This window comes from Plectropomus leopardus, chromosome 9 (genome assembly GCF_008729295.1).
Source record: "Plectropomus leopardus isolate mb chromosome 9, YSFRI_Pleo_2.0, whole genome shotgun sequence".
NCBI classification, from domain to species: domain Eukaryota; kingdom Metazoa; phylum Chordata; class Actinopteri; order Perciformes; family Serranidae; genus Plectropomus; species Plectropomus leopardus.
The window spans coordinates 33,127,984-33,146,742 of NC_056471.1; the positions used below are offsets into that span (position 1 = coordinate 33,127,984).

Here is an 18,759-nt window from a genome sequence, read left to right on the forward strand (position 1 = left end):
AAGTTTTCAGCGAAAATATGACAGCAGCAACCACAGTCATTTATCCAAATGACACGAGCAAGAGGCTGAACCTGCTCGCCGTCACTGAGCCGCAAAGGTTAAACATTATGTAAATGATGATTTAACAATAAATAGCCAAAATGATAAATTCTGTGTGGTCTGCTGAGTGTCTGAATGTGGCGTAAAGATAAGAACCATAAAAAAAAGAGACGGCAAAGCAAGACGAAAATATGATGAGCGGTGATAACAGTGAATCACAGCGCTGACTGTAAAGTATATTATCTGTATTAAAACTTTAGCCTGGAGAAAGAAACGAGATGGAGGAGAAATTTACATCCTCACATCCCACTCTGGTTTGAGTCACGGCACCAACAACCTGGAACACGGTGACGAGCCGAATAGATTTTCATATAAATTAAGACGGCAAAAGACAGACGATGAATACCTAATAAGATTCTTGCTCGCTGGTGTCGCTTTTACTGTTGGATTTTTTTTTCTTCTTTCCCTCATTTCTTTCTCTCATCATATCTGTTCTCTCGGTCTCTCAGTGTAACACACGCAACGAAGCCATTGTGCGTGTTGGACACTTTGCACGGCTGAGTGCTCCTCTGCTGCTCTACCTCAGGGGAAGGAGAAGTGTTTGGAAAATCCTGCAGTGTGCATGCACGATAGGATGCAAACTGGATTTAGAGATTCTGCTGCAGTTCCCAGTCTACAAAGACCTGTCCTGTCCCTGCCCCGATCTGAGATCTTTTGCTGACACTGTGACCTCTGACTCCTCCTGTTCCCTTGTGCTGAAGGCTTTTATTTCACTGAGTTGCTCTGGAGAGTCAGATTAGTCAGTCAAATCTAATATTAAAAAGTTGTAAAATAAGTTTAAAAGCTTAAAATTGATCCAGTATTGAGCAAGAGTCCTGCAGCAGGCAGCTGCGAAACAGGCTACTTATATTATATAACAACTATGTACGTCCACTAAAAGTGCTTGTTTTGCCTCTGACAGGGTCAGATTGTCATTAGAAGTGACTGACAACATTATGGAAGGGGCCCTACAGAGAAAAAAAGTTTTTCTATTACTTTTGTTTGATGCAGTCTGTTTGTTATTGTCTTCCTGCAACAACTCAACACACAAGACCAAAGGTCCAATAAAAGTTCTTGTTTTTGCAGCTGACAGGCTCAGGTGGTTATTTTAAGACTCATTATGGAAAGAATCCCTTCTGAGAAAAAACGTTTGTCTCTACCTTTTGCTTGACCCGGTTTGTTTGTCTTCCTGCAACAACTAAACTCACAACACTGACAGTCCACTGAAATGTCCCGTCTTGCCACTGACAGGCTTCAATCGTTACTAGAGTCTGACAACATTATGGAAAGGACTTGTAGAGAAATGAAACATGTATCTTTACCTTAAGCTTGATACAGTCTCTTGGTTATTGTCTTCCTGCAAAAACTCAGACTCCAAGACTTAAGGTCCACTAAATTTTTTGTTTTTATCACTGACAGGCTTGGATTCTTATCATAAGTGTCAAATACATAAAATGTAATTTTTCTTTCTTGCCCTTAATTTGGTCGGTTTATTATTGTCTCATTTCTTTGTCAGACACCTATAATAACAATATGAGTCTGTCACTGTCAAAGTGCTTGTTTTTGACACTGGTGCATCCCCCTAAGCTCAATTCTGGACCAGTTTGGATAATTGTGGTTCTTAATAGTCACTCAGACACAAAAACATGGAATAATGGGATCCATAATGAAAAAATACCAAAGTTCCCCCTTAAAATTACTCAATTTAAAACTTGGTAAAGAAGGCAAAATTCGGCTGCAGAGTAAGACGATAAAATCTTTGTCGGCTGATAAAAGCTAATGGAAACCAGTCGAATGAAGAAGCACTGAGTACTGGTGGGTTCTTTGCTGTCCCTCTTTATCCCTGTGTTACAGGCTAAAGGTTAAGGCTGCTAGAGCCGAACTGTCTTCTGTAGTAGAGACCAAAGATAAAGCTGATTAAAGGAGAAAATATACATGACAAATTATCATGAGTGAAATCAACTGATCAGTTATAGCAATAATAATGTCCCACAGCTGGTGGCAAGCTTTTAATGAATCTGCATCATATCTTTAGTCACATTTTATCCTGCACACACGAGCTGCACGATTAATCATGTTAAAATTGCAATTTGGTTTCATACCTCCATGCAGTCTCAATGAAATCAATTCTGCCATGTTTGCATTCAGCAGGGACACGTGATGCATCAATGAAGAGCTTGTAATTACTCCTGAGTTGCATCAACAAATGACACGACTCTGTTACACCGTGTGAGAAAAATATACAGAGGGGTAACATGATAAAAGTAAAAGCATCGGAGGAAATGTGAGTCAGAATCAAGGAAACGTCTCGGATGATGAAGAGCGGAAAATAAAAATATCTGCAGTTTTGACAAAAAAAATGCTACTTGCACCATAAACGGAGTCACTTTGTCAGCATTAGCTGATATTGCAGGTGATAATGAAGCTAACAAGGCTGCAAAAACAGCCAGAAACACTTTTTCAATGCACTTTTATTAAAGACAGAAGCATTAAGCATTACATCAGCACACCAAAAAATGATATCAGAGGCACAGGAGATTACAGAGGCACCAAGAATAGCGAGAGATAATTGTAATCTCAATTCTGAGTCAGAAAATCATGATTCTTGTTTAATCCAGACTCCTACAGCCCAAATCTAAGTATGAGAGTGTGTGTGTGTGTGTGTGTGTGTGTGTGAGAGAGAGAGAGAGAGAGAGTTTCAGCCTGTCATGCCAAGCCGGCCTGAGTGAGCAGCTGACGAATCACCACGCAATTAATTATTGAGAGACCCCTAACCTGCCTCTGCTAGCATGTTAGCTAGCAACAGCACGCTCCAACATGTGACACACGGAAACAAACACACACACACACACACACACACACACGCAGGTTAGGATCCTCGCTCACAGGAACACACACTAAAGGCCCGCGGGAGGGGGGGTCAGCATCTAAGCCGGATGCCTGATGAACCTCAGAGGGATTTGGGAGGAAGCAGCCATATTCCCAGCGCCAAACTCTGACGCACACACACACACGATGAGGATCAACCACACGTAAACACACATGTTACATACAGTCACATATCTGTTGGGCACATGGTGGCACACCTCAGTGACCAGCAGTGAACAGCCGGGCTCCTTTACCCAAACCAGAGTCAATTTTAGCAACAATCACAGAGCAAAGCTGTATCAGCTTTATTGATGTGACACTTTGACATTCATGTTAGCAAAGAGGAAATGCAATGACACATGTATGTTGTAAATCCCACACAGCTGGACACAAACTGACTCCGAAACAACCCTCAGTACACGCTGTTTCTACCAAGACATCACTGCATTTCAAACAGGGGGAGTGAGTTGAAAAGTGGTTGTTTCTTACCGTGATATTACTGCTTTTCCAAAAGGGATAGTGCCACAAAACGGATTAGTTTTATCTGAGATATAGCTGCTTTTCCAGAATAGTCACCTGAAAAGTCAGTGTTTTTTAGGAAGACATTGCTGCTTTTCCAAAGGGTATTTTTTTAAACCAAGGGATTGTGCCACCAAAATCGTGTATTTTAAGCTAAAACATGACCTTGTCCTAACCATCCAGTTGGTTTTTGTGCCTAAATCTAACCACACACTGATTGCAGTGTTGCTAAAACCTAAAATTTTGACATATAAGCTACATAATGACAAGTAATTGTGAAGTATCCATGGTTTGCAGATATATACAACGCTGACATTTTTACTTGCGATTGGGTTGCTGAGTCTTACTCTCAGATTATTGTCGGGGGAACATTTTGGTGTATCTACTAACAGTGCCTTGACCCGCTGAACTTTGACCTGCTCAGTGTAGGCTGCAGTATTGGTGATCTATAGCACTCTCACTGTGATTCACTCAGCAGCCTCAGATAGATGCAGGAGATACAAATGCGGTGCAGATTATATGTACATTGTGAGCATATTTCAACATCTTGTGCAAGATACTGTATATGCATGCTTGTGTGTGCACATGCGGGTGATGCTCATGAGCTCAAGCGTGTGTGACAGTGACAGTGTGCGTGTGTGTGTGTGTCCGGTACATAGTGACAGAAGGGACAGGTGAGTCATTGCAGGGCTGCAAGCTAAACTCATTGCACTGCAGCACTGCACATCACGACTCAGACGGACAGAAGAAAATCACAGAGAGGAAAAGATAATGACAGAGAATTTAGGGATAAAACAGGGAGTGAAAAAAGAAAATAGAGGAGAGTCACATCAAAATCACTGGACAGAGAAGAAAACATAAAATATAGCTGAAGAGAGTCTATCTGTCTGTCCCTGGCACGGTGCAAATCCCAGTCACTGCCAATAACACCTGTATCCATCACTCTCTGCTGGAACTTCAAAGCCTTGTTATTTATACACCTGTCTGTCTGCCTGCCGACTTGGCTGTCTGGATCCTTCACTCCTCACTGTCACTGTCCAATTTAAATCGGATTTATTGGGACCCGTCAAGAAAGTGAAGCGCCGACCTGCTTGCAGACTAAGTGCAGATGCATTATAAGGGTGGTATATATATCATGTACATCAGAGACTGATGAGTGATCATTGCAGTTTCATTCAAATCGATATCAATGAAGGGAGATACCTCAAAATCCCACTTTTGCCTCTCCATCAGGTTTCAGCAGATGCATAACACTTAAAAGGAGCAATGCACCCTTTCTTCTTTGGTTTTTTCCATGGTACTTCCCACAGATCACATATGATCACACATCAGGGTTTCCCACACACCGATTGATTGATTTTGCTTTGCTGTCAGTAAAAAATTCTGAAAGTTGTGCAAGGACATCAACATTCATTTTTTGAGGCAGCTTGCCTGGGTTTAAACATTATTTATAGTACAACACTGTCGGAGCACAGAGCGTACTCTGGGCACAGATGGAGCAGCAGAACGTCAGGTGCTTTGAAATCGAAACTTGACCGTTTACTCTGCGGGGTCTTAAAGTTTGCATTCACTTGCAGCAGTTGCTGCTCGATAGATCAGTTAACCACCACGCCTAATGAAGACCTCTGCCTGCGCTGCGTTCATAGACCTGCAAAAACACTCCAAATTTAGAGCAGGGACACAGAATGATACCAAGGGACACAGATACATTTACAAGGAAACAAAAGGTTTGCTGTGGTTGTCATTGCTGTTGTCGGTTTCCCCCCATCAGCTACAGCTACACATAAACTCTACTTCTGTGGGGAAACGCTGCTAATTTCCCATTAATATAACTGAAAACAGAAAATTAAAGCATAACTTTCTGTGAGGGACAAAGAGTAAGTCAAAAAGCTTTCACATAATGACCAAAATTGCTGTTTCAATCACAATTATGCTGCATTAATTATCCATGGAGAGCAGAAAATATTAATTAAACAGCAAAAAATTATGGTTATAACTAATAGTTGTGGGCTTAATGCTTTAAAAACTTGAAAGTGGCATCCGTCTGTCCCTTCAGCATCCCACGATCAAGCTAAATGCGGTCAGTAAGGGACTGTGTGACTTCTGATCGGAAATAGGATAGGATCACCTGATAGCCACGGATGAGAGCTGACTGCCTGCACACACACACACACACACACACACACACACACACACACACAGGGAGGCATCATGATTATAGGATAAAGTGCTGACTGACAGCATGAGGCTCTATAGGGCTACACAGCAGCACCATAATGGCTTTAAGCTTTATTAAGTTTTCCGTTCGGTGCATGCAGGCATCGTTTCAGAGACGCAATTAACGTTTCAAACACTCGAGAGCTAATTAGTTTACTTGATAATAGCATGTAACTTGGGGCACTGCGAAGGCAAACATGGAAGCGATGAGTAATCTGTTGATGTCTGGGAACAATGTGCTCTTGAAAAGTATCCCAAAGTTTTTCAATTACTGATCTATTTCGATCTTAAACTCACATCCTGTTACTCTCTCAGGCTAGGACTTGCTCTCTTAATTGGAGGGATGTGATAAAAAACAACAAATAAGTGCTAATTTAATGGGTGTGAAGAGCTGCAGGTGAAAGTGGTGATTGAACACAAAGTGAGTGTTATCAGTTCCACATGATGCAGTGGCTTTAATTCATCAATTATTTGGACTTTATCGCGGATGCTGACGACATCTGTACAGTAGACTGTGCAGTGGGATAACCTGCATGCACATTTGTATACATTTTTTATGATCCGTGTGAGCAAAATAGTGCAACTATTTTTACTTGACTTCCAGATTTGAGCAGATCTTCAAAACAAAAACAGGCACACGTGATCCCAAAGTACATGCAGTTTATGTTTGTCGCATTGCATTCTGATCTGAAAGGTAAATATGTGCTTTTCAACTGCAGGACTCCACATTGTCTCACAGCACAGCAACATTTGGTCTTAAATTTGCATTTAACAAGAGCGACGTTGCTCAACTGCAACACGGAAAAGCAAAGCAGAGAAACTGACAATGCACGGCTAATATTTTACAGGCTGTGGCTGGTTGTGTCCTGTTACAGCAGGATGTGGAGACTGACGTTAAGTTGGCCTGATCTTCCCAGAGTCAATCCTCTGCATGGACCAGACCGGCCCTAAACACCCGGTCAATGATTAGCATTGAAACAGGTCTGGTAGTCCAACTGTACTCTAAAACAACCTGCCAATAGGTTCAGTCATGTAGCTGAAGTTAGAAGCCTTTTTTAAACCCAAAATATGAGCTTTAGGGCTTTTTGATGCTCTGAGAACAGTTAACTTTGACTATGTTACCTTCAGACTTGACTTTCTCAAAAGAATGACAAAAACAAGGTTTCCCTTTCTGCTGTTTTTGAAGAGAAGACCTGATTGGTGATTAACCCAACTGACAGAAAACAAATGTTTGCATTGTACATTTCATTTATATGATACATTTGTGTTTCATTTATAGCAAACCCAGAAACTAAATGTTACTCAACAACGCTGTGGTTATGAAAAGATCATGTTTTGGCTTAAAACACAAAAGTTTGGTACCATGAACACCTGTCAAAACACCACAAAGAGTTGCAGAAAAACAACCAGTGTATTTTTCGTTAAACAGTGTTCTTGCAGCTCTGCAGCCACCTAGCATTGGTGTCCCCTCCACCTCCTGATGACAAAAGCAGATCCTGGTCTACATCACTTAGGAAACGTTGTTAAGCACAAATGCGAGTTATTCACGGTCTGCAGTAGCACACAATGCCAAAGTTTTTTTGTGGAGACAGACATTATACTCTCTTTGCTTCATACACCATCCCAGTTGTGCCTCCAACTGAAATTTTGCATTTCCTTTGGTGGAAGTGTTTTCTGTGATTGCTGAAGCACAGATCTGAATACATTTTCAAAATAGGTCAAACCGTTTGGCAGAAAAGTGAGTTTTTCTCATCATACTAGATTTAGTCTTTGGACACATGGGACATGTTTGTTTTCCATATATTCCTGTAAGAAAAAGCCCCATGTGCCCAAAGACTTAATATAATACAAAAAGAAAATGGCTGTATCTGAGAAACTACAAAGAGCACCATTAAGTATGTTTTATCAAAGACATGCACACATACGCAGGACGACAAAATCATTTCATATGGAAGACATTTAATAAACAAAATGTTCTTGTTTTTCCTCATATTTCAACAATCCTTACTTTGATTATTGATGAAAGCAAAAATTTCAATGCCGTCGTCTTTTGTCCAAAATGTGTCCATACCAGATTTCAAGACTTCCAAACCAATCAGAACGAACGTTGTGGCCTATATTCCTCATCATATTAAATACTGTCTTCGTGCACCATTGGTTGTATCAGCAGTATATGAGACTGTGTTCACTGTCAAAAAACACGCGCTGCAGACGTGCTCTACTGAAAACCACACATTTGTTTTAGAGCGCAGTGTATTCTAATCAAACAACGAGGCACCGGCCGACCAATGAGGCGTCACATGAGCCTGTGGTCGACGATCCCGTCCAATCCACCAGCAGCCCCTCCACCGAGACACGTACTGCTCCCCACATGAAGAGCGATATGTGGTATAATTAACAAGAAACTGAGCTTTGATGTAAACACTCATCATGTTGACAGGAAGGCGACTGTGTTACCCCACAGATCCATCACTCAATCAGTCCTGAAGTCTCGCTAATTTGGTCAAGGTGGCCACTAAATTCACTGGTGAGCAGCAGCTCTTCTTTGTCATTTTTAGCCGACGTATCAAACTATTTTTCCAAATCACCACCGGTCTTGTTTCCAAAAATTAGGCGCAACAGGTTCAAATTTTCATTAATTAAATGTGCTACAAATTTGAATGTATCATAAAGTACATTCAACATACAGAATGATAGAAAGAGGTCAGATTAAAAATGAGTGAGAAGTTGCAGTCAGCATGTGTACTGTATGTATGTGTGAGAGCGAGCGAGAGGCTGTACGACACAGAGAGAGAAAAGAGGAGGAAGCAGTCACATGTTAGGAGGAGGAGGAGGAGGAGGGGGGAGGGACTGGCTGTCACTCTTCTACGTCACGACTAACGCCTCCCTCCCCTCCCCTCCCCTCCCCTCCCCGCCTCTCCCTCCACTACAACTCACATGACTGCAGCAGCCCTGTTCTGTAACTCCAGTCACGAGGATAGAGTAGTATTACAATAACCAGCCGGCAGGGGCGAGCTGCATAGACACACACTACAGAAAAGAGAGAGAGCGAGAGGAGGGGCAGGAGAAAGCCACCAGGCAGCCCTAATAACCCTGAGTAAATATTAACATATTAACGCTGCGTTTGTAGAATAGATAACCTTATCAAGCTACACATAAAGAAAGCTGTAATACAATGTGATTTTTTCCCCGTTCTATGCTCACGCGGCACTGGATCCTTCTCCTGTATGTGTGTCACTCAAGGATTTTGCAGCTATTCAGCATGAGAAGACAGACTTGCAAAGGTTTAAAAGCAAATATAGGAGCATGCACTACAGGAATGCACAGTTCTCTCATTTTGTTTGCCTTAAAGTAGCTGTAGGGTTGTTACAATCATCTGATGCCACTGTCTGACGGTGTTTTTTGTATTCTTTCTGAGCTTGTTCCAGCTTTTTCCTAAAACCTATATGATTTTTCCACTAACTGAAATCCTGAAAAACAAGTGTTGTGCATTAAAATCCTTGAATTAGGCCATATTTGGTATCTTTGGAAGCTATTCTGCTCATTTCTTGGACTATTTTGCACATTTCTGCAAATGATTCTTCAAAAATATTGCACATAGGCTTGCAATATTATGGTTTTAATGGTACAATAACTGTCTCAGCAAATATTGTGATTTAACAGAATTATTGTTATTGTCAGTCAGAGTGACCGTTGAAGGATTGAAAACAGAAGGGCTATATTTGGTTGAACAAATATTTTAAAACTGTAACTGAAACTCAAAAGCATGTAAACTTGTAGGTTTGTATGAAACGCCTCCCTCTTGTTGAAAAAAAACTAAAATAAAGGTGAGATTCTACATCTAGTTGCTTATTGTGTTTATGTACAAATATACCAAAGAAAATTCTCTGTATGTCAAAACTTACTTAGCAATAAACCCCATTCTGATGTCTAATCATGATCTGAAATCTCCACAGATTTTCAAAATAAAGGTCTACAGGTCTGGCTGCACAGCATGAGTTTGCAATGAATGCCAACCACTTAGGGTTTAAATGTGTATTACATACATAGAATTGATTGAATACAGTCTTGGACAGGTGATAATGGTAATGTCATGTGATACGGTCAACATAGAGTCACTATTATTGCACATAAAGTTCAAGTCCCTGCAGGATTACTGCTCTGATATCATGAGATATACAACAATAATATCTATCATAAAGCCACATGAATTCAATATGCATATAATAGGTCCATACATGCATATTTCAGGTATGTTATAGTTGAATGATGTCATTGGAAATGATAACAATGATGCAGGATGTCACCATGTAGATATATTTTACTATAAATGCTGTCGTATTGGGAATGTTTTGGTGCATTTCTTTCCTCATGGGGGGCAATTTCTTCTCATTAACCTCTTAGATACATCTGCCTGTGTGTGTGTGTGTGTGTGTGTTGTGTGTGGAAGCACATGTCACTGCTGCACGTTATAAATAGCCCACCGTCTCCCTGGATCCCACCACACACTGAATTAACCTGCTTAAGCTGCCAATCAGCTGTGACAGATCCCCCCTCCAAACACACACACACACACACACACACACACACACACACACACACACACACAGACAGACAGACAGCTTCCGATGACCGTGCAATCATAACAATCACAACGACGCAATCTTACGTCACACACTGTGATGCAGTGAGGGTCCAGTAATCCACTGACTGGCAGTTTTATTGGTTTAGGTATTTCGGAAGCGCGACTCTACAGCCATGAGGGGGATGGAGATTAGACTCGATAGGTTCTGATCTGTCCTGAGAGAATTTGAATTTCACGCCAAACCCAGTTCAGAAATTTTCTAATTTATTGTATTCTTCTATGTATGCAAAAAACATGCATCATTTTATACAGACTATTAGCTGTTCTTAAAAATTAATCCCTCCAATAAAATTCGGCATACATATTAGGTTCAGGAGATCACTCAATTTAGATAAAATCTTAACTTCTGTGCTTGGTGAACGCCACTCGTTACCGCCCTGCGCGCGGTTCTTGAGCAGATTATTCTGAGATTAACAGGAGAGCCAGTTAGAGAAGTTCACACACTGTTTTAATATGTGCTGCTTGGTGTGTTTACTGTGACCCGAATTCAATTAGAGATAAACTTTATTCATTTTTTAAAAGCAATGTATGTGTTAATTGTCAAATGCTTGTAAATAAGCAAGGAATCCCAGAATTGATAGGATTTCCGCACGCAGTTTGGCGTTTTGGCGCTTCCTTTGAAAATCGGTGCAAAATCCCTTCCCTGCGACCCCCACAGCAACACTGTTGTTTAATTATCTGTCTGTCATCATCGCCCCGTCAGACACGCAGCCAAAGCAGCCGTTGTTTTCGGTTAGCAACCGCAAACAATCGTGAAAACCAGACGAGCGTTTTGTAACCGTTTCCTAACGATTACGCAAACGCTTATGAAAACGCAGAACTGCAGCAACTTTCTCGGATGACCCAAAACACACAGACTCCTCTCCATCTCATCGCTTTGCTCAACATCGTCTGACAGATTGACCAATTTGAACGAATTACAGGAATCATCGGTGGGAGTTGCTCAACTTTAACGCGCACCGAGCAGCCTGCAGGGATCCAGGAGATCCCCGGTTAAGCTTACGGTGCTGTGGCAAGCAGCTTATAAAGGAGTGGATAAATAACATTACACAGCACTGATGTATTGCAGTGTTTGCCCCAACAGACACTTTATTAAACAGCTGCTTCGATTCTGAGAGGAAAAAATAAATAAAACAAAATATCCCTCCAGCCGAGTAATACATCAACAAAAAGACACACAAGTCTGCACGATTTCTCCAAACAAAGCAGTCCTGTAGCCAGTGGATATGGATCACAATGTCATAATATCGCAATAGTCCTCAGGCTAAGTCCATGCGTTCAGGGGCGCACCACGTGTCCAAGTCTCCGGCACTGAAATTAAAACTTCCCTCAAGAATGCGTCAAAAGTTTCCAGAGCGCCCCTCTGCATACCAAATAATCCTCCGCGAGCAGCAGCACGCCGGCTGCTCTCCGCTTCCAGCACCGACACACAAACATTTATTCGCTTTAATCCGTCAAATTCCCTCATCGCCCATGGCTGATAACATTTCCTCCAAAAAACACGTGAAAGCCACACGTCAAATTACACATTCAAATACACACATACACACAGCCACGCAAGAGCGAGACACCAGGTCGCGCTGAGCCGGGGAGATGCTGCTGACAAGCCGGTCGAGAGGCTCGCATCAACCGGGCGTAGCGTGCGCCACAGCGGGCGACGTGCAAAGACGCGCCCCGGTGTGGAAAGCCCAAGGTGCGGTGCGTCCAGAGAGGCCCGGATCTTACCTGGCTGCCGGAGTTTTCTGTCAGGTAATTGAAGACAAAGGACGAGAGTTCCTCATCTAATAGTGGAGCGCAGTCCGCCATCTTCTAGTGAATGAGGAGCCGCGGAGTCAGAGAGCGGAGTATAGGAGGAGGAGGAGGAGCAGTGGGAGCAGGCCGCCTGCAGGGGGCGCATCTGTTTACACACACAAGCACACCATTAAAGACATGCGGGTCTCCAAAGTGGGGCCTGGGGACCTCCCGGGGTCAATGCAGTGGCTCCAGGGGGTCCTACAACAAAATTAAAATTAATTTCACTTCATTTTGATTTAATTAACCCTTTGAGACCAGAGTGTTTTGGTTTTTCTTTCAAAAAACATGTGAAGAAGGTAATGAGCAATGAAAAAGAAACAACCCAAAAACAGCAATAAATTTTAAAAAATAAAATTAACTGATTTATAAGTGCTCAAAATTATAATAATTCTGTAACATAATTTTAAATATGCAATTGTAATTATAAGTTAAAAAAAAAATCCTAGCTTTTCCTTTGACATTTTACCCTCGCTTTTGTAGCCATGTTTCCGATTTCAGTAGAAATCAAACCAGTTTGCTTGAGTTTCAAAGATTTAAATGCTTATGAAAGAGTTCTGAACATAACTCAAGAAACTGATATTGATCCAGGTTTCATATGGTTTAAAAAATAAATAAATAAATAAATAAATAAAAAACATGTAAAAAACATAAAAAAGTAAAGTAAAACACAGAAAAGCAAGGAAATCGCCTGGAAAAGTGCTTAAAATATAAGAATTCCGTAACAAAATTTGACTGTGTAATTATGATAATTAGAAATATAATTATAATAAGTAGATATATAACGTTTTTTCTTTTTACCCCAGACATTTTACCTTCTGCAGCTTTCATAATGGCACCATGCCATTTACCCACATGGGTGGTTTTACTTAAGTGGTCCCTGAGTGCATTAGGCTGTGAGTATAGGGGCATCAAGTAGGTAAGGGCCCAAAAATGGCCCTCAAAGTGTAGCTTTTCAATCTGGATTGCCCCCTGGTGTCTGACTGCAGTATAGGTCATAAAGCCCGCCCCTCCATGTTAGTGTATGGTCATCGGCAAAACTGAAAACTCAAAGTACACAACAAACTGTTTTTCCCAAAGATGGTCTCTGTCACTCAAAGTAGTTTTCTCCCTGATGTTTGTTCAACTGTTTGCTTTTATAAGTTTGTTTTTAATGAGTTATTCAGTTCCCCAAAACATGACGTCACCAACGCAGTCTGGGTAAACCCAGTGGTTTGGGCATTTGGCCATTATGAAACCTGTGGATAATCTCTTTAGGGCCCATTTTTCAGCCCATTTTTTACCCACACGTGCCCCACATTGAAATGTTGGATGAGTAATTTCTCCACTTGAATATACTACACTGTTAAAATTCAATCTGTACCAGCTGAGATAAATAATCCAACATTTTTGCAACATTTATCAAAGCCAGAAGCAGCGAGCGAGCGAGAAAGGTAGCACAAAAACAAACTGGCTCTCCAGTTGGAAAAAAGCTTTTATACAAAGCAACTTGAGTCACTATCACGATCACAAACAGAAAAGGCCTGATTACTCAGGACGCACGGTTTAGTCTTGAAAATCTCGATGAACCACTCTGCACTTGTTTTGAGAATCCAGCAGAGATATAAAGTGTTGGCTGTATCCTGTTGCTGGGCAACTGCAAAAGCATCGTGGATGACATGAGTTGATGCCACTGTTAACATCGTAACTTAAGAGAAGTCTCACCATATATGTCAGTCCCAACCGGCAGTTTTCTTCTCTCAAACTGTAACAGCCAAACTTTTGAAACATTTTTGGGTGCTTCTCTCATCATTGCATTGTGTGCTTCAAACTCACTGTACGTGCAAAGAGATGCAGCATTTGCAACATGTTGCAGCTGGTCGTTTGGCTTCATTTGTTGCTGCCTGTCAGGATGTTTTTGTAATGAAGGCACTTTAGCAGATATTTGCAAAAAGTATTACAGCAATAAAAATGAACCAATAACTGTGTTTGATCAGTTTCAATGCAGTGAGTCGGCCGGTCTGCAAGAACACAAATGCATCGGGGACCGAGTGAGATCCCAGAGTGACGATGAGCGAGCAGGCAGCTTTGTGTCAACATCGTAACACATAATGGGCGTGGAGATGGGTTATATCTGAACGTGACATTGCAGTTTTTTCCAAGTGAAATTATAACAATATTCTTAAAAATTATTAACACAGTATTGCATCATGCACCAAAACTGATACATGATGCAATCCAAACTTTACTGTAATGTCAGATTTTATTATATTTTTATGGCACTCTGCTTTTATTGCAATTTGAGTTTCTGCAATTGCAGCTATTCCCACAATTTTAGACCAGAAGGGGAAATCAAGCACTAAGAGAGGTGATTGTAATGTTATCACTGCAATGCAGCACAAGGGTTGTCTGCTCTGCAAGAGTGTTGGTCAGGAAAGGGTTAAGTGTCTGAGGCAGGAGATGGACAAATCACAGTGTTTGTATATCAGAAGTCTGGCTGACAACATTGACCTTAATGCAATATTTGTGCCTTCCTGCTTATCTTTGTGAGGACCAGGGATGGGGATAGTTCATTTTTTATTGATATTGATAACATTATCAAGACTTCTTAACGATCCGAGTCTTTATCGATACCACCGTCGATACTTTTATATTATTTGGTGGAAAGTCGAGGTGAATATGTTTTTAACAGAACTGGTTTTGCTTTTATTTTTTAACAAGTGATGTTTCAGAACAGAACAAAAAAATCTAGTCTTAAATAAACATGGCTGAATGAAGGATCAATAGCAAAAATATATCAGCAGCATGAAATTAAAAACATTTTTCCATCTCTACTTTCCATTTTTCATTGCTGGGAAAACACATTTCTCACCCAAACAACTTTATTATTCAAGTTTTTGTCGCCAAAAAATACATTTTCTTTTTCTTGATGTTGACATTTGAACATTTATTTACTTTTGCCTAATTGTCATTTTGCTGAGCCGACCTTGAACACATCACAATGAAACCATATGCAACAGTTTATTTAGCTAACTAGCTCCCATGCTGCCGATTCAAAACTGGATTTCAACACTGGATTAGTATTTTTAACTGACGGGACTTGATACAAAGTTTGGGTGTGATTGGATTTAAATGACGTGACTCGAATCGAGATGTAATGTTACGTTATAGGACTCACGGGACTCGACAGCGGTATCAATATGCTGAAATATTATTGATTTTTGGGTTTCGAAAAAAGAAGACCCGGGTGCATTTTAAGAACATAAATGAAAGTAAGAACATTTCTGCAGTCCTCACCTCTTTGGGGTGTCGTTTTTGTTGTGTTGACCATCGTTCCCGTCTGTAACAACAACACTGTACCGCACACACCAAAGCATTTCATTTTGGGATCTGGGGTTGTAAAGAAGGTCTGACGGGAAAACGCGTGCAGTCACTTGATCAGACGGGTTTTAGATAAACCCCCCAGGTTAGCCGAATTTGTTTGGAGAACAAAAAGAACAAAGAAAAAAAACAGGAAAAGGAAATTTCCCAAACTGTCTGTTTGAAATACGCCAGAGGGAAGAGCCCTAAAAGTGCTTTATGTGTCCCACATAAGAAATCGACTCTAATACTAAAATATTTTACTGCAGAAGTGGTTAAACTGACTGATTCTGTGACTCATCCACAGACTGTACAAAAACAATGGATGTAGCCACTGTGACGTCACCCGCTGGTCTGTGGACTCTGGTTTTGAAGGTTCAAGTTTAGGGTTTTGAGAGCCAAGGGTGACGGTATTTGGAGGGGAGGGAGGAGCTGAGGAGGAGCGAGGGTGGATCTGACTGGAAGCCCGAGGTGAGGCCTCAGGCCTGTTTCACGCGGCGCGTCAGCCGTGCGTGACTTCAGTCTCGCCGAGCAGCAGCGTGTTACATGCTTGTGGTGTTCACACATGCAGCATTGTTGCAATATTAGTACTGTATTTACAGATTTATAAGCACAAAGTTCTCTCATTTATGAAGCTACACAAGCTCCTGCACAGCCGACAACACGGTCCTGTGCATGTTTCAAAATAAAATGCATTTTAGGAGCAACTGATGGGGTTCTGTTGTTTTGAAAGGGAAGCAGGGAAGCTGGAGTAAAACAGCCGTCTTTGTATTTCCTCTTCTCTGTGACAGAGAGAGAGTTTAAACTGCAGTCAAAAGTGGTACAGAATCAATATAATAATAACAACACCATTTTCACTGTCTATTCTGCTGACAAACGTACGCGTCACGCATAGAAAATCGGCCTGACAAGCGCCGCTCAGGCGGGCAGTGTGGATGCTCTAACTTTAAAACATGGGCACCGAATAAAAACCACGCTCAGCGCTGCTGACGCGCTGCTGACGCGCTGCTGACGCCCTGCTGACGCGCTGCTGACGCGCTGCTGACGCCCTGCTGCTGTGTGAAACAGGCCTCAGTTTGACACTCAAAGCAATTCTGCCCTTAATTAAACATAAATTTAAGACTTCATAAACTTTACACAGATGAGAATATATAAAACTTCACCCCTATAATGGTGTCATGAATGGAGAAATACATCTGTAGAAACAAAGTCTTTTGTACCAGACTGTAAACGTGCTTCTTTCTGCTGTAAAGCTGGACATTTTAACATTGGGGTGAACGGGGATTGACTCGCTTTTGGAGCCAGTCTCAAATGGCCGTTTGAGGAAGTGTAATTGTAACTTCAACATTGGCAAACTTTTTCAGCCGCTTGAACTGAACCTCATGAATAAAAGAAATGCAAAATAAAGCCAGGCTGAAAGGGGAATCATACACCTGAACTCCTGTAATTTTGACATGGCAGCACTAAAACATTTCAGTGAGATACCTGAAGAGCCTGCTTCTCCAGCCTCCAGCCGCTCTGCTCTCTCTATAGTACACGGCATGTTTACCCTGGAGGGTCTTTGTCTTTGTCGTTAATGTCGGTGGGACTTTGACTGATCCTGTATTTCCAGCAGCACAATGTAGCAGGCCTCCATTTACTGTACTTAGGAATTGTTTCGAGTTATCCTTAATTTGGCAGATACAGGAAAACCTCTGAAAACTGTGTTCTTGATTTTTTAAAATCTTATTTATTTATTTATCTGTTCATTTACTTATTTATTTATATCACCAAATTTAGGATCAATCAGCGCTTGCATTATGAAATAACTTGAGTTCAGGTGTATCATTTTCCATTCCAGCTTCATTTTGCATTTTTTTTCATTTATGGCCTGTGCCACAACATCTCTAACATACTGAATCAAAGACGGTATTAAAGCTACAAAATAAAGTACATTCACATGTTAGCATATAAACATCACCACTGAGATCAAATGTCTGTACTAATTATGTTCTTTAAAGTCTGCAGCCTGCGCACACATCAACAACAAGAAAAGAGAAAACATTTTAAACAAACAATTCTGAGAGAATTAACAATACCACTACAATTACTGCAACCACTACTACTGCTAAAAATAATCATATGTATGTATAAACAAGAGAAAATCTGCACAGCTCTGCAGTTTTTGCACATGTAGTGCACACACTCAATGCTACATTGCCCCTCATCACTGACGTTCTCCTCTGCACAGTTAACACTACATTTGTCTGCTGAAGGACTCATTGTGGAGAAACATCGACCACAAGAAACAAATGCAAAAACGTGCCCGACTCCCAAGTGGTCCGGCTCGCTACAGTCCGCGATTTTGACTCAACACTTCTCAAGATGGTGGCTGGGTGACAAAATTTCTTATTTCACAGCTAAACAGTGTAAGTCTCTGAAAACAAAATCTGCTCAGGTTCAATTTCTCAGCTTCCATCAGTCTCAGATCATAAGATAACCAGACAGCTTAACCTCTCTGCTCCCTCTGCACTCTGCAGAGCTTTGTTTGTTTCGCTGAATGAGGCTCTGCAGACTCAAACAGCAGAAAAGTCTCTCGCACCTCACTGAAACTAGAAGTCTCCACTGGTGGCTTCACTGTGTAACCTTTAGCATGCAAGCTAAGTTCAGCACACACTCAGTCAGGTGTGTCAACATTACAGGTGTGTTTCTTTTGGGTCACTTAACATGCTGGCCGGGTGGTGCATAAAATCTCTGATTTTATCGAATGCATCCTTTTTCTTTCTTTTTACCCATACTGATGCAAACCATAAGCCATAATAACATAATTATTTATCATAATACACTTCCAGTAAATGTTTTCATTACTTTAACCCAACACAGTATACAGAAAGACGACGGTTCAAACGGACCCTCGGTGCTTTCTGTAGGTCAGTCTGAACCATGGATGAAAGATTGCAGCTGATTTCAGTTTTACCTCCAAATAAAGTGGTTAAGAATAATCTGCTAACATCTTCACAGAGACATAGTTAACCCCTAACATCCCGGATCAAGCTTTTGCACTGAATAGGTGCTGGATGGACCTTGTCGGCAGCCAAACGGACACAAGACTCTGATGCAAATTTAAAAAAATACACTGCAGGAACTGATGACCAAAATGACCGGATGGAATTTTCTTAGTAGCTGCTGATTTTAATCAACTCATCCTTCAACCACAAAGAAGCAGGACCAAGGACAAATGTTATTTCACTTTTTAAACTTTGTTTAAAAAATGACTGATAAATCAACCCCCTTCCTTATTCTACCATCTAATGTGTTGACTT

The 18,759-nt window shown here is 41.1% G+C and overlaps 1 protein-coding gene across 2 annotated transcripts in view; it reads right to left on the reverse strand.

Moving 5' to 3' along the window:
• Nucleotides 1-12,206, reverse strand: part of LOC121948398 (peroxisome proliferator-activated receptor gamma coactivator 1-beta-like) — a 93,679-nt gene extending 81,473 nt beyond the window's left edge. The window contains exon 1 of one of the 2 annotated variants that reach the window (XM_042493793.1): nucleotides 12,053-12,206. In XM_042493793.1, the coding sequence (XP_042349727.1) occupies nucleotides 12,053-12,133 (81 nt within the window). In that variant the 5' untranslated portion in view covers nucleotides 12,134-12,206. The remainder of the gene's footprint in view (nucleotides 1-12,052) is intronic. The other variant, XM_042493794.1, reaches the window with a different exon arrangement.
• Between the last annotated feature and the right edge of the window lie 6,553 nt (nucleotides 12,207-18,759).